This window comes from Camelus bactrianus, chromosome 20 (assembly GCF_048773025.1).
Source record: "Camelus bactrianus isolate YW-2024 breed Bactrian camel chromosome 20, ASM4877302v1, whole genome shotgun sequence".
Taxonomy (NCBI): Eukaryota; Metazoa; Chordata; class Mammalia; order Artiodactyla; family Camelidae; genus Camelus; species Camelus bactrianus.
Genome location: NC_133558.1, coordinates 28,601,284 through 28,615,936, shown reverse-complemented (window position 1 = coordinate 28,615,936; position 14,653 = coordinate 28,601,284). Strand labels below are relative to the sequence as shown.

Here is a 14,653-nt window from a genome sequence, read left to right as displayed (position 1 = left end):
TCACTGATCTCTTCTGTGCACTTGACCCCCACCTCTGAACAGGGCTCCATCACTCATCTCTCTCCACAAACCTCACCTGTCTCCATCAATTTTTATCTTCTCCAGTCCCAGGATGTCACTGTCACTCCTCGCCTGCTCCCGTCAGCCTCAGTTGAGTCTCCAACGCATCCTCCATATGTTCATATTACTTTCCTCTAGACTCATTTCCCCTCACCTGTACCCATCCTCCCATATGGGGACCCCCCCCCCATTTCTTCTAACATCATCACCTATAACTCTCACCTCGCTACATACATGACTTACCTCCTGGCTCAACTTGGCCCTTTCTTTTTTTTGGCCTCTTCTCCCCTCTGTTGACAAACCCTCATTTTTCTCTTACCAAATAACATGCATACTCCTTACTATGACATGAAACTTTCTTCCCAATATGGGCCCATAGAGACTATTACTACCCTTCTGACTGATTGGATTGCTCAGCATTCTCTGAACATTCTTTGCACTTTGTCTTTCTCAGGTCCTTCCTTCCATCCTTCATGTCTTCAACAAATGCACATTGAGTACCTTCAACAACAATAACAACAATAATAATAGAGGTAACGACTTATTCCTGCCAGACACAGTCCTGACTTTATGCATATTAACTCATTTAACCCTCACAACAACATTTTGAGGTAGCAGTACTATTGTTATACCCATTTTATAGATGAGGAGACTAAGATGCAGAGAGATTGAGTTATTTGCCTTGGGTTACATACACAGCTAGCAAGGGGCATAGCTGGGGTTCAAACCCTGGCTCCATAGTTCATGCCCCAAAACTCTATGCTGGGAAGAAGGATCACTGAGTCTGCAAGAGTAGTTAGAGGAGGCTTCTCAGAGGAGGTGTATTCAGCTGTAATTTGAAGGATTAGTAGGAGTTTTTCAACAGATGAGTGGGGCCAGGGCACAGGCTGAGAAGACAGCATGTGGTGAGTTGGGGGTGACCATGTACAAGTTCATGAAGGGCCTTTTGTGCCGTGTTAAGATAATTGGATTCTTTCCATTTAGTTTTTGGAAGCATAGTGGCCAATGCGGTGAGCCATCCAGATCCCCCTTCAGAATCTGGGGACTCATTACCCTGGCTGCCTGGGGTGCTGAAGATTCACAGCTCTCAGCTCACTCTCTCCCTGAGAATTGCCATTGGCCAAGGGAGCTGCCTCATCCACAATCACGTGCCCTTCCTGGGGCATCCCATAGCCAATCGATGATCAACCTGTGAGCACCAAGGCCAGGTCCTCACCCCAACTCAAGGCAGCTCTGAAGGGACATCCCATTTACAAACCCCTGTTAGGTTCAGCTGAGGCTTCGACTGAGGCTGCATCAAAGCTCAGAATCTCCTCTGCCCAGTGCTGCTTCCTTCACTCCTCCCCAAATGTTGATAGTCAGAGCACTTCCCCGTAAGCCTCCTGCATGAGCATCTCTGTCTCAGAGTCAGCATCCAGGGGACTCGGACCTCTAGATAGAAAATCACTGGAGAATTTTGAGCAGAGATAAGACACAGTCTTCTTTGAGGATTGGGTTAGAATTCAGAGTTGTCTTTTTTCTTTTTCAGTATTTTAGAAATGTTTCTCTACTGTTTTCTAGCTTGCATTGGTTCTGATGAGAAATCTGCCATTATCCTTATCTTTGTTTCTCTGTATGTGATGTCTTTTATCCTGCTGGCTACTTATATGATATTCTCTTTGTCATTGGTTTTACTCTATTTGACTATGATGTACCTTGGTGTAGTTTTATGCATGTTTCGTGTGCTTGGGGTTTGTTGAGCTTCTTGTATCTGTGGATTTATAGTTTTCATCAAGTTTAGAAAATTTTTGGCCATCATTTACTCAAATATTTTTTCTGCCCCCCTCTTTCCTTCAGAGACTCTGAATACCCTGCATACAGACTGTGCAAGTTGTCCCACGGCTCAGTTATGCTTTGTTCATTTTTTTCTAGTCTTTTTTCTATGTTTTATTTTGGATAGTTTCTACTGTTATTTATTTAGGTTTATTAATCTTTTATTTGCCAGTGTCTAATCTGGTATGAACCCCATCCAATATATTTTTCATTGTAGTTTACATCTCTAGAAGTTCGATCTGGGTCTTTAAAAAAATCTTCCGTGTTCCATTTTTCTCTAACTTCTTTTTTTTTTTTTTAATGAGGGGGAGGTAATTGAGTTTATTAATTTATATTTGGAGGAGGTAACGGGGATTGAACCAGGACCTCATGCATGCTAAGCATGCACTCTACTGCTTGAGCTATACCTTCCCCCCTAACTTCTTAAACATATGGAATAGTTATAATAACTCTTTTAATATACTTGTCGACTAATTTTATTATCTGAATAATTTCAGGATCCATTTCAATTGATTATTCTTCACGCTGTGGGTCATATTTTTCTGTTCCTTTCCATACTGGAATTTTTATTTTATTTCTTAAAATTTTATTGAAGTATAGTTGATTTACAATATTGTGTTATCCCCAGTACCTCCATTAAATTAAAAAACAAACAAAACAATATTGTGTTAGTTTCAGGTGTAGAGCAAAGTGATTTGGATATATTTTTTTCAGATGCTTTTCCATTATAGGTTATTACAAGATATTGAATATGGTTCCCTGCACTATACAGTGGGTCCTTGTTGTTTATCTATTTCATATGTAGTAGTGTGCATCTGTTAAACCCATACTCCTAATTTTTCCCTTCCCTTCTTTTCCCCTTTGGTAATCATTGATTTTTTTTAATGTCTAAGTCTGTTCCTGTTTTATAAATATATTCATTTATATTGTTTATATTGTTTTTTATGTTCCACATATAAGTGACATCATATATTTGTCTTTGACTTACATCACTTAGTATGATAATCTCTAGGTCCATCCATGTTGCTAAAAATGGCAATATTTTATTCTTTTTTATGGCTGAGTAACATTCCATTGTGTGTGTATATATATATGTGTGTGTATGTATGTATATATATACACATACACACCACATTTTCCTTATTATAATTTTTTATTAGATGTTAAGTACTGTGACTTTTACCCGGTGGGGTCTTGGATATTTTTGTATTTCAGTAAATATTCTTGGGCTTTGTTCAGGATGCAGTTAATTCACTTAGAAACAGTTTGATCCTTTCAAGGCTTATTTTTAAGTCTTTGATAGTTGGGAACTGAACAGCACCGAGTCTGGGCCTAATTTTCCCCACCACTGAGGCAAACCCTTTGGCATCATTTACCCAATGCTCCATGAATTATGAGGTTTTCCACATCAGCTGGAGGGAAAGTCACGATTTCCATCCTTGTGTGAGCTCTGAAGATTGTTCGCTCTGCTCTTTTCAGGTGGTTCTCTCCCACCTCAGATAGTTTTCTGACACACATGTGCTGAATAGCTGACCAGCACCGGGAACCCACTGGAGATTCCAGATCTCTCTCTCCTATCCTGTGCTCTGTCCTGCAAACTAGCTGCCTTGCCTTGCTGAACTCCCTACCCCATCTCCCCAGCTCAAGGAGACAGCCTGGCTCAGCCTGGGTCCCTCCTGCCTGCAAACCTCAACCTCACCTGGCTTGTTTCTGGTCTTTCAGGAGTCACTATCCTGTGCTGCCTGATGGTCAATATTCAAACATCTTTGTTTCGTACATCCTTCCAATTTTTGGTTGTTAAACATGGAAAAGTATAAGCAAAGGAAACCATCAACAAAATGAAAAGGCAACCCCTATGACACGGAGAAAATATTTGCAAATCATATATCTGATGAAGAGTTAATATCTAAAAAGTATAAAGAATTCATACAACTCAATAAAAAAAAATCTGATTTAAAAATGGGTAGAGGATCTGAATAGACATTTTTCCAAAGAAGACATACAAATGACCAAAAGGTACCTGAAAAGGTGCTCAACACCACTAATCATCAGGGAAATGCAAATCAAAACCACAGTGAGCTCTCCCTTCACATCTGTCAGGATGGCTGTTATCAAAAAGATAAGAAATAAAAACCAGTGTTGGTAAGGATGTGGAGAAAAGAGGACACTTGCACACTGTTGGTGAGAATGTAAACCAGTGAAGCCATTATGGAAAACAGTATGGAAGTTCCTCAAAAAATTAAAAGTAAAACTACCATATAATCCAACAATTCCACATCTGAGTATTTATCTAAAGAAATGAAGTCACTATCTTCAAAAGCTATCTCTGCACCCCCATGTTCATTGGAGTATTACTTACAATAGCCAAGACATAAAAATAACCTAAGTGTCCATTGATGGACGAATGGATAAAGAAAATGTGATACACACACACACACATATATGATATATTAGATATTAGATATATATATTAATATACACAATGGAATATTACTCAATTATTAAAAAAGGGGAATCCTGCCAGTCACAACAACATGGATGGACCTTGAAGGCACTAAGCTAAGTGAAATAAGTCAGACAGAGGATAAATACTGCATTGTATCACTTACATGTGAAATCTAAAAAAAAAAAGAGAGAGAGAATTCATAGATACAGAGAACAGATTGGTGGTTGCCAGAAGTGGAGCATTGAGTGAGTGAAATGGGTGGAGGTGGTCAAAGGTACAAACTTCCAGGAATAAGATAATTAAGTCCTGGGGCTGTAATATACAGTGAGGTGACCATAGTTAACACTACTGTATTGTATATTTGAAAGTTACTTAGAAACTAGATCTTAAAATTTCTCAACATGCAAAAAATTTTGTGAGTATGTGTGCAGATGGATGTTAACTAAACTTATTGTGGTGGTCATTTCAAAATATATACATATGTCATATCATTATATTGTATACCTGAAACTAGTATGTTATATGTCAATTAAATTTCAATTTTTAAAAATCCATATAAGAGAAAGCATGACAAATACACACACACACAGACACACACACACACACACACAAAGCAAAGAAAAAGCATAGTAACTATAAAGTGCAAAAAAGATAATAGGAAAAACTTCCAAGCATGTAAGTAATCACAATAAATATAAATGGATGAACTCCATTGATAGACCACTGGCTTTTTAAAAATGCAGATATAAGCTGCTTACTAAAGACATGCTTGGAATACAGAAAGGTTGAAATTAAATATGTAAAAATAGATGAGTCCAAAAGAACTCATTAGGAAAAAAAGTGGGTCATACCATAAGGACAAAAGTATACCACCAAGAACATGTAACAATTCTAAACTTGCGCTCAACTAACTGTCTCAGAATGCAAAGTAACAATGGGTAAAATTACAAGAAAAAAATTAAAAATCCACTGTCAAAGGGAGATTTTAACAAAATTACCTTAGTAACTGATAGATCAAATGGGTTAAAAAAAAAAGTAAAAATATAGAAGATTTGAAAAATAAAAATATAACAAACAAGCTTGATGTAACGTATGTGTGCATAGACTATTGTATGTATTATCCTATATATAATATCTGTGTTTGATATTATACTATTACATACATAGATATCTGTTATACATAGATATCAATATTATATACATACATATATACATAATTGATATTGTATGTATATAATATATAGTTACAAGTACAGTTAATAGGTACTATATATATGGGTCTGAAATAGACAACAAAATTTTAAGATTTGATAAAACTGGGTAGTGGATACAGTGATATTTGATACACTATTCTCCATACTTTTCTCCTACTTGCTATGTTTTGTAATAAATTTTAAAATTCATAATTACTCACAAGAAAATACACAATTGAGCACTAAGGCTGAATTTCCTATTTTGGCTTCTACAGATGCCTGACACAGAAACAGGACTGAGTCCAGATGTTCCTGCCTTTCACAACATTTCCATCATAAGTGATGTCACCAGCAGGACAGCATCCTAGCCACTGGCATGGGGACAGAATCAGACTAAGAATGTACCCAAGTAAGGTAGGTGTAGTATACATGAGGACATAGAGATTCTCAACCCTGTTCCCCCTACAACATATCTGAGAAAGGAAAGTCACATTTGAAAAGCAAACAGACAAAATACATGAGAGGGTAAATCTGGTCCCTGCTACTCCTTCCTGGCTGGAAGTGATGTTTGATCTGGATGTTAACTGCGGGAATGTGAGGATAAACTGGAAGGGGTCCTCCACAGGCTTCATTTATGTTTCTTTGAATCTCTCCATCCTTCACACATCGCTGCATGATATTAAGTGGATTTCACCAATTCCTGAGCTAAGTCTGGCCCTTCCCAAGCCAAATAGAGTCTAAAGTCTGACTCCTCATTACTCCTTTTATAGCTCCTTTAGTGACCACTGAGTAAGTCAGTCCTGCACAAAACATGTGCTTTAAAAAAAAAAAGTATCTGCAGAGCTATAGATTGAAAAAGATTTTAAAAAGGCATGTAGAAAATGAGTAAGGTTCAACCACCTGTCTAGGGATGCACACTATTTATGTCTTTTTTTGTCCTTAGTATAAAAGTAAGGGCAGTGGTTACTTTTGGAGGAATGAGAAGGCTGTAACTGGGATTGGACACATGGAAACTTCTGCATGGCTGATGATCTATTTCTTGACATGAGTGGTGGTTACAGGAATATTTTACAGTAATTCATTTGCCTTAAGGTGGTGTTCTGCATTTTCATGTTTTTTAAACATTTTTTATTGGGGTATCCAATGAATGAATGAATGGGTCTGGGCACAGAGCATCAGTGGTTGCTAACATCCGAAAAGAGAGACATCCAGACACTGTGTGCCCCATGATGGCAGCACACACCACCTGTGAAGTAGTGTTGTTCACAGTTGAACCTGAATTTGATCATACTTCTAGATCCAAAACCAATTTATAGGACAGAGGAATACTTTAAATGGCACTACAGGAATATAATCAGTAAACTGCAGACTGTAGGATATCTGCAGGACAAGTGAGGGGAGGAGAGAAGATATGCAGGGGGAAGGTGTTGATTAAAAGAGACTTAAAAGATATGTCCACCAATCACAATATGTAAACTTGATGTGGCTCCTGATTTTAAACAAATTGTAAACAAACATTTATAACATTTCTAAGACAGCTGGAAATTTGAACACTGTTAAAATATTTGATGACAGTAAGAAAATGTTACTAAATCTTTCAGCTGTCATAATAGTGTTGTGGTTACTGTTTTTAAGAGTATCTTTAGAGACACATATTAAAATATTTACAAATGAAATAATGTGATCTTGAATTTGCATCAAAATAGTACAGTGAGGAAATTGGACATTCATATAGATGAAACAAGATTTGTCATAAATTGATCATTGTTGAATTTCATATTTTCCATGCTTTATTTTTGCGTTTTAAAAAATAGCTTTATGAGGAATAATTTATATATCAGTAAAACTTGCCAGTTGTTAAGTATACAATTTAATAATATTTTGTAAATTTGTAGAGTTGTGCAATCATCACCTCAATCCAGTTTTAGAACATTTCCATCATGCCAGAAAGTTTCCTTGGGCCCTCTGCAGTCTAAAAAATAGTGCACATATCTTAATTTAAAAATTCTTTATTGCTAAAAAATGCTAACCATAATCTGACAATGCAGTGTTGCCACAAACCTTCAATTTGTGAAAAAAAAATGCAACATTGCAAGCAAAGCACAACAAACAAGGCATACCTATACTGTATCTGAACTGCACCCTATGCAAACAAAGTATATAATTAAGGCAAGATAACATCTCTTACCAACTTTATGGAGGAGGAAACTGAGACTCAGAGGGTTTAAGGGACCTGACCAAGGTTATAGAGCTAGCAAGTAACTGAATTAGAACTTTTCTGGCCTCCGGTCACCTGGTGAGACACTTTCCCCACCATGCTGCGAGGCTAGCCTACCCACCATCCTTGTTCCCCCATCTCATCACTTGGTGTCCCGTCCCTCCCTCTCAGGCCTCGCTGCATTGAGCGTAATATCTGAGCTGCTGGCCATGGCTGGTCCCACAGCTTCAGCCAACTCAACTGGATACAGAACCAATGGCAGGCCTTTGTTTTCCGTCTGGAGACAAAGTATGCCTTCTAGTCTTTCTCCCTCAGGCTGAGCTGGAAGGGGGAGGTCAGCCACATCAGAAGTCTGGGCCCATCTCTAAGGAGATGGAGGCTAGTTTATTTTCTTTAGGATACAGAGGCAGAAACAAGATGCTCTGTGTATATATGTGCATGTGAGTGGCTCACCTGTGGGGAAAACCAGAGGAAGATGTGATCAAGGGTGAGGAAGTTGGAGGAGGTCACCCATCAAGGTCTCTGTCATCAGTGGCTGGCTTGCTGAGGATGCAGGTGTGACTGTGTGTGAGAAGGTGCTGGGGGCACTAGTGCACAGCTGTGCACACACGTTTGCCCTGTGGTCGGTGATCTTTGGAGTTGGGCCCCTCAGAGGACAGAGATATCCTAAAATCTCCTTGCCTTCTTTTGTGTTTTTGCAACTTTAAAAATTATTATAGTGTCTGCTCTGTAACCCCATACATTGCCATTGTATAGTTATTCAGGAAGAACTCAGAAGAAAGCACCATGGTGCTTTCCTCTGGGGAGTAGGATTGGCGTGTCAGGATTCCCATTCCACTGAATATTCTCTTGTTCCATTTGAATTTTTCGTCCAATATTTGTGCAATTTTCATAATAGAATGAAAGAGAAATCATTGTTATTACCAGTGAGCCACGCTGTGTTTGCCTGTCTTCTTGAAGACCCTGCTTCTATCAGCTTAGTCTAGGGCTGAGCAGATTACAAAGTGCTATCAAATGCAACTTCTCATTTAATCCACTCATTCATTCAACAAATATTTGATAAATGTTCCTTGTGTACCAAGCACAGTTCTAGAAGCTGGGGATACAGCAGTGAACAAAACAGATCAAAATGCCTGCCCTCCTCGGGACTTACATTCTACTGTAGAAAGACAACCACCACTAACAAACTGTATGGTATGTGAGAGGAGGAAAGGCAAGGCAGAGAAGGTGATGGGGATGGGAGGCTGCCATATTGAAGAGGGCTCAGGGAAGGTGAGCTGAACAGACTTGGAGGAGGTGAGGACGTGACCAGGGAACTTTCCGAGAGAAAAGGGCTCCAGGGAACAGCAAATGCAAAAGATCTGAGGCAAAAGCATGGCCAGGTCGCTCGAGGAACAGCCAGGAAGCCAGTAGGACCGCAGAGAAGTCAGTGAGGGCAATCAATGCAGCTGGGATTAGAGAGGAAAGAGGGTCTCCAGATCCTGTAAGGGCTGGTGGGGCCACTGGGGCTGGGTTTGGGGTTGTACCCCAAGTGAGATGGGAGCCATTGGAGGGTTTGGCTGAGGAGGGTCATGACCTGACTGATGGGTTCACAGGGTCACCCTGCTGGAGACCATACTGTGTAGCAGGAAAGTGGGGAGGCTGCTGAGAGAGACGCTGGAGACTAGGAGGAGGGTGGCGGCAGTGAAGGGGCAGGTAAGTGTCAGAATCTCTAAATATTTGTCAAAGAGAACCGATAGGAGTTGCCGGTGGATTGGATGTTAGGTCTGAAGGAAAGAGAAGAGTCAAGAATGACTCCGAGGTTTGGGGCCTCCAGCTGGGAGGATGAAGTTGCTTTTGGCAGAGATGGGGAGACCTGGGGGCGGCGGCGAGCGGTGGGTGAGGTGGGAAGGACCCCACCTTCTGCCGGGACAAGTGAAAGTTATGAATCGGGGAGGCAGTGGGTTCCCACACGTGGGTGTTGCGGGCGCCTGCAATTCACAGGTGTGGATGCTCGGGGCCGGGCAGGTCACGTGACGTGGGCGGGCGCCCCCTGGCGCGGGGAGGAGCGTGCGGCGGCGATGGCTGCGGCCGGAGCGCTGGAGCCGCGGGCGCCTAGCAAGCCCGGCCGCCGCGCCCTGTACTTCTGCGGGAGCATCCGGGGTGGACGCGAGGACCAGGCACTGTACCAGCGCATCGTGTCGCGGCTGGGGCGCTTCGGGGCGGTGCTCACCGAGCACGTGGCGGCCGCCGAGCTGAGCGCGAGCGGTGAGTCCTTCAGAGCGCGGGGCGGCGGGGCGGCGGGGCGGCGGGGCGGCGGGGCGGGCGCGGGGTGGTCGCGCAGTGAGTCCTCCGAGTCGGGGCGGCGAGGCGGACGGGGCAGGCGCGCGCTCTGTCCAGGTGGCGGGGCTGGTCCTCCTGTGGGGTTGCTCCCACCAGCGCCCCTGCCCGAGAAGTAAAGGGGCCCCAGGCACAGACCCCGCGCCTCCTAGTACACCGCCCCCGGGAGCCCACTCTCCGCATTCAGTTACTGTCTTGATATTCGGTTTCTTCTTGGAGAACTTCCTTGGGCTCTTTCCAGAGGCGTTTGTAGGGAGGAGGCCGACTGGGAGTCGGCATACCTGCTTCAGTTCCCACTTCTCTCGCTGCCATCTTCTCCCCCACCTAAGACTAAGGTTATCCTCCTACTTCCCCCTCTGTGGCCTCGAGGTATCAGCCCTCCCTCAGAGCCACAGACCCCAGTTCCCGCCACCACCGTCTTTCTCACGCCCTCTATTCAGGCTGCTACTAACGTTCTGCCCCTGCTGCGTGGTTGACCAGGCGCCTGGCTGACCTTGCACTCTGGAAATTGTGCCAGAATTCGTGCTTCTCTGATAACAAAACCTTAAGTGGTTCCCCCTTACCCCGCCCCGGAGCAGATCCAGGATTTGTGGGACCTAATGCAGTCCTCAGAGACTTCTTTAAATCAGCTTTCAAAATTGCTGAGGCATTGGAAAGAAGCCAGAAGCCTGTGCCCCTGAGAGTTCAGGTTCATTGGTTTCAGGGTCTGTCCACTCCTGCCTGATGGCTCTGAAACTTGACTGAGCTCAGCAATCTGAGGGAGCCTGTTGAAAATGGAGGTCCTGCGGTAAAGCCTCAGAGTCCATTTTTACCAAAATCGGCTGTGATTTGGGTGTCTGTGAGCCTATGACCCTGGATCAAGCTGGAACGCTGGGACCCCAGCACCTCTCCTGCCTTCCTTCCCACCACCTCCTACTAGTTACACTTGGCATTTGCACCCTGATTCTCAAACTGGTGGGTATGAGGATCACATGGCGAGCTCAGGCAGCAGCCCGGGCACACTGACACCTGGCTCTTTGTAGCTTGCTCATGTTCTCAGGTGATTCTCATACCCACCAAAGCCTGAGAGCCTGTTAGGCTCTCGTTTCCTTGCACGGGCCAGTCTTGGCTCCTGCCTGCCTTCCCCCAACCTGGGATGCGATTCCTTCTCCTCTTCACCTCTGATTAACAGTAAGTACGTCCTTCTCTTCATTACACCCATATCACTCATCTGGCCCTAATCACAGAACCCCTTGCACAGGACTGCATTTTTCTTGTGGGCTGTTGCATTTCCTCACTCCTACCAGTGAAATCAAGTGTTGGGCAGGCTTGGGGGTCATCTGTTACGTCTCCCCCCTTCCCTGAGCAGGCTAGGTTTGGGGATGTCAGGCAGAGGAGAGAGACTGAGGAGCAGCACGGGGCCCTGACCCACTTTCTCTCAACCACAGGGGAAGAGGCTGCTGGGAGTGACAGGCTCATCCATGAGCGGGACCTGGCCTGGCTGCAGCAGGCAGATGGTGAGGGGCCCTCCCTTCTACTGGCAGACTCCCCTGGGCGTTAGATCCCCTGGACACACCTGGCCTCCCCACCTAGAAGGGACTCCCTAGAGCACCCCCTCGCCCCATCACACCCAGGCTCTGTCATCTCTCCCTCTCAAGGCCGAGGGTGAGCCTCGGTCTCATCTTTCTTCCCAGTGGTTGTGGCAGAAGTGACCCAGCCATCTTTGGGTGTTGGCTACAAGCTGGGCCAGGCTGTGGCCCTCAGTAAATGAATCCTGTGCCTGTTCCGCCCGCAGTCTGGCCGAGGTGAGCACTCCCAGCCCTGGTGGCCACCCCTGCCTCCCTCCTCTGGCCACCCCTGCCTCCCTCCCCAGCTCTCTGAGGACCTGGCCCTCAGCTCCTTCCTTGGGGAGCCCTGAGGCCACTGCCCACCCCCTAGAAAGGGACAGGACTGGGAGCTGAGACGAGGGCAGTGTGGGAGGGAGCCTCTTTCACCTCCCTCTGCCCTTCCCAGAACTTTCAGCCATGATCCGCAGAGCAGCTGATGGCTGGCGGTTCCAGGTGTGGGACTACGAGGAGGCAGAGCTGGAGGCCCTGCTGGACCGGTACTTTGAGGTGGATTCTCCTGAGCAGGTGGCTGCCTCCCCTGAGCCGACCGCTTAAGTCAAGTTTACTTGACTTACAGTTTACTACATTCTTCTGAGCCCACGCTCTGCTCTAGTACCATTCCTACTTCTTAGCCCCTGAACCAAATTAAAAGGTAGGTTGATGATTCTCTTTCTGTCTGTATGGGGTGAGGGGCAGGTCCTCAGTAATATCCTCTTAACTCCCCCTTCACTTCAAGGTGTAGAGAGACCCTTTAAAAGTCTACAGGCCCCCAAGAGGAGGATACTTCCTAAAGCCCTCACACTCCCACCAGGAACATTCAAGAGTTTGGAGGAAGCCAGTCGTGGGGGAATGTCCATTCCTCACTCTGATGCTTGGCTGGGTCCCAGCCAAGTGTACCCGCCTGGACCTGGCCCTGTACCCTGTGGACCCTCATATCCCTTTGTCAGCGTAGGTCATGAGGTCTGCTGTGGCCCCTCTGTGATGATGCAGTAGTATGGATGTCTAAAGAAAACAGTGGAGGAAGAGGAGGTTTGGGTGTGTGGGAGGGAGCGGGGAGTTGAAGCTGTCCAGCTAGCTTCCAGGGAATATGTGAAAAAAGTTTATTCAGTAAACAGAAGGTTCCACAGACACGAGGAACCACCTCCCCTGCGAAAGGAGGAAAGGGGCGCCCGCCCAGCCCCTGTGGTCTCCTGACTCCAGGGCGGCTCCAGGCCCCCTGCGTCCTGCCCCCTCAGTCATAGGCATCGTCATCATCCTCCTCGTCTCCAAAGAAGAATGTTTCCCGCTCCAGATTCTCAGAATCCTCGTCATAGGAGAAGCTGTCGTTGTCCAGCTCTTCATCAAAGTCGTCCTGCTGCCACTCGGGCATGTCGTCGTCTTCCTCCTCCTCCACCTCCAGCCCCGAGGAGCCCTGGGGCCTGGGAGCGAGCATCACACTCAGCCCCAGAGGAGGCGTGGCACCTCCCCCACTACCCGCCCCGTCGCTCTGTACCCCCTACTCACTGACTGCTGTGCACGTTGGACCCTTTTGCCTCCCGAGCCTCTAATGACGGACTCTGGAGTCCAATCCGGAAATCCTGGCAAGGAGACAGGGGTGGTGGGGAGCAGGAGAGGACGCTGGGCTTCTGTGCCTGGCATTCCTGCCACCCACGTTCTCTGAGGGCTTATGAGGTGCCAGGCCCCTGCCCGGACCAGGCCCACCTCCTCCCCTCACTCGGCACAGTACTTCACAAGCACTGCCTTTGTGGAATGGCTCAGAGGTGCTCTCCAGGGACCCAGGATACCACCCTGGCGCTTACCGTGGGCATTCATACTGCTTCTGCCCAAGTTACTTATTGCTCCGCGAGGGCAGATTCCTAGCTTAAGACTCAGTGTCAGTGGACTAGGGCTGGAAAGAACCTTGGATCCCTGGCCCCAGTCCCACGATTCTGAATCTACATCTGGGGAGAATCTTCTGAAAAGGTTCCCCAAGTGATTCTGAGGAGCAAGCACTGGCCAAATACCCTTGATCTAGGCTGACTCCTGTGTTTTGTAGGCGCCAGGCAGTGGATGGGCAGGCAGGCTGGCCTGGGAGCTGGGACATACGCCCAGGCCTCCCGGCACATATTCGCCCTCCATGCCTTTGCTTCGGATCCCCCCAGGGCTGGAGGACCCCACCGTGTGCCAAGTGCGGGGAGAAGGGCAGGTGGGCGGTACCTGGGTGGAGTGCTGCAGGATGGCCAGCAGCCGCTCCTGGATTCGCCGCAGCAGCTCCAGGCCCGTGTTGAGGTGCTCGGGCCGCAGGAGGCGCAGTGAGGAGGCCAGGTCTCTGCCTCGCAGCAGGGTCTCCTCTGTGAGGGGGCAGAGCACAGGGGATCCCTCTCTTCCCTTCCTTCCGCGGACACCTACTGACACCCACCCCTCTACCAACATTTACCAGGCATAGGCCTGGCCACTCACTCCCACGGGGCTTACATTCTAGGGGTGGGGACAAGTTGTGTCAAAGGAAAGGTCATCTGAGGCTCTGGCCTGTACATCTGCAGACCTGAACTTTACAAGGCTGATGGCAATCAGGCTCTGAAGCACAGGAAGCGTGAGAGGGGGAGTGGGGTGGGTGCCAGGGCAGGGGCCTCACCAAGGAGGATCTGCAGGGCGTCAGTGTGCAGCTCCAGGTTCTTTGTCTGCTGTTCTACCACATCCATGTGCTCTGTGTCCTGGTTGTAGAAGCTGTACACGCAGGCGTAGGCGAGCACCTGCGGGGGCCGTGTCAGCCCACTCTTGCCAAGGCTGCCTCCTCCCTCCCCAACCTGGCCCAGCAGCCCCCCAGCCCAACAACCTTTCGCGCCTGCTCAAGACCCCGGCAGGCATCGCTGAGGAAGGTGAAGGACTTGGGTGGGGGCACCTCATGGATGGCAGATACACGGTTCCGCAAGTTCACAGCGAAATCCTGTTGGGGGTGGGGGGTCAGGGCCAGCACAGGCACCCCCGCCCGCCCAGTCACACCAGCCCTCCTTGGACCTCTGGCCCTGCCCGCCTGTCT

At 46.7% G+C, this 14,653-nt stretch overlaps 2 protein-coding genes across 5 annotated transcripts in view; one reads left to right on the top strand and one right to left on the bottom strand.

Annotated features, from left to right (window-relative positions):
- Nucleotides 1-9,743: 9,743 nt before the first annotated feature.
- DNPH1 (2'-deoxynucleoside 5'-phosphate N-hydrolase 1) lies at nucleotides 9,744-12,298 on the top strand. The gene is given in 4 exon segments (XM_074348764.1): nucleotides 9,744-9,976; nucleotides 11,476-11,544; nucleotides 11,722-11,832; nucleotides 12,041-12,298. Coding segments are annotated over 4 exon segments (516 nt in total). The 5' UTR covers nucleotides 9,744-9,789; the 3' UTR covers nucleotides 12,190-12,298.
- Nucleotides 12,299-12,720: 422 nt separating this feature from the next.
- The window catches only part of CUL9 (cullin 9), a 33,832-nt gene continuing 31,899 nt past the window's right edge, over nucleotides 12,721-14,653 (bottom strand). For all 4 annotated transcript variants that reach the window (XM_045509219.2, XM_045509220.2, XM_074348763.1 and 1 more), the window contains exons 37-41: nucleotides 14,450-14,560; nucleotides 14,249-14,366; nucleotides 13,831-13,964; nucleotides 13,138-13,211; nucleotides 12,721-13,052 (exon numbers count right to left, since the gene is read on the bottom strand). In XM_045509219.2, the coding sequence (XP_045365175.2) occupies nucleotides 12,866-13,052; nucleotides 13,138-13,211; nucleotides 13,831-13,964; nucleotides 14,249-14,366; nucleotides 14,450-14,560 (624 nt within the window). In that variant the 3' untranslated portion in view covers nucleotides 12,721-12,865. The remainder of the gene's footprint in view (nucleotides 13,053-13,137; nucleotides 13,212-13,830; nucleotides 13,965-14,248; nucleotides 14,367-14,449; nucleotides 14,561-14,653) is intronic.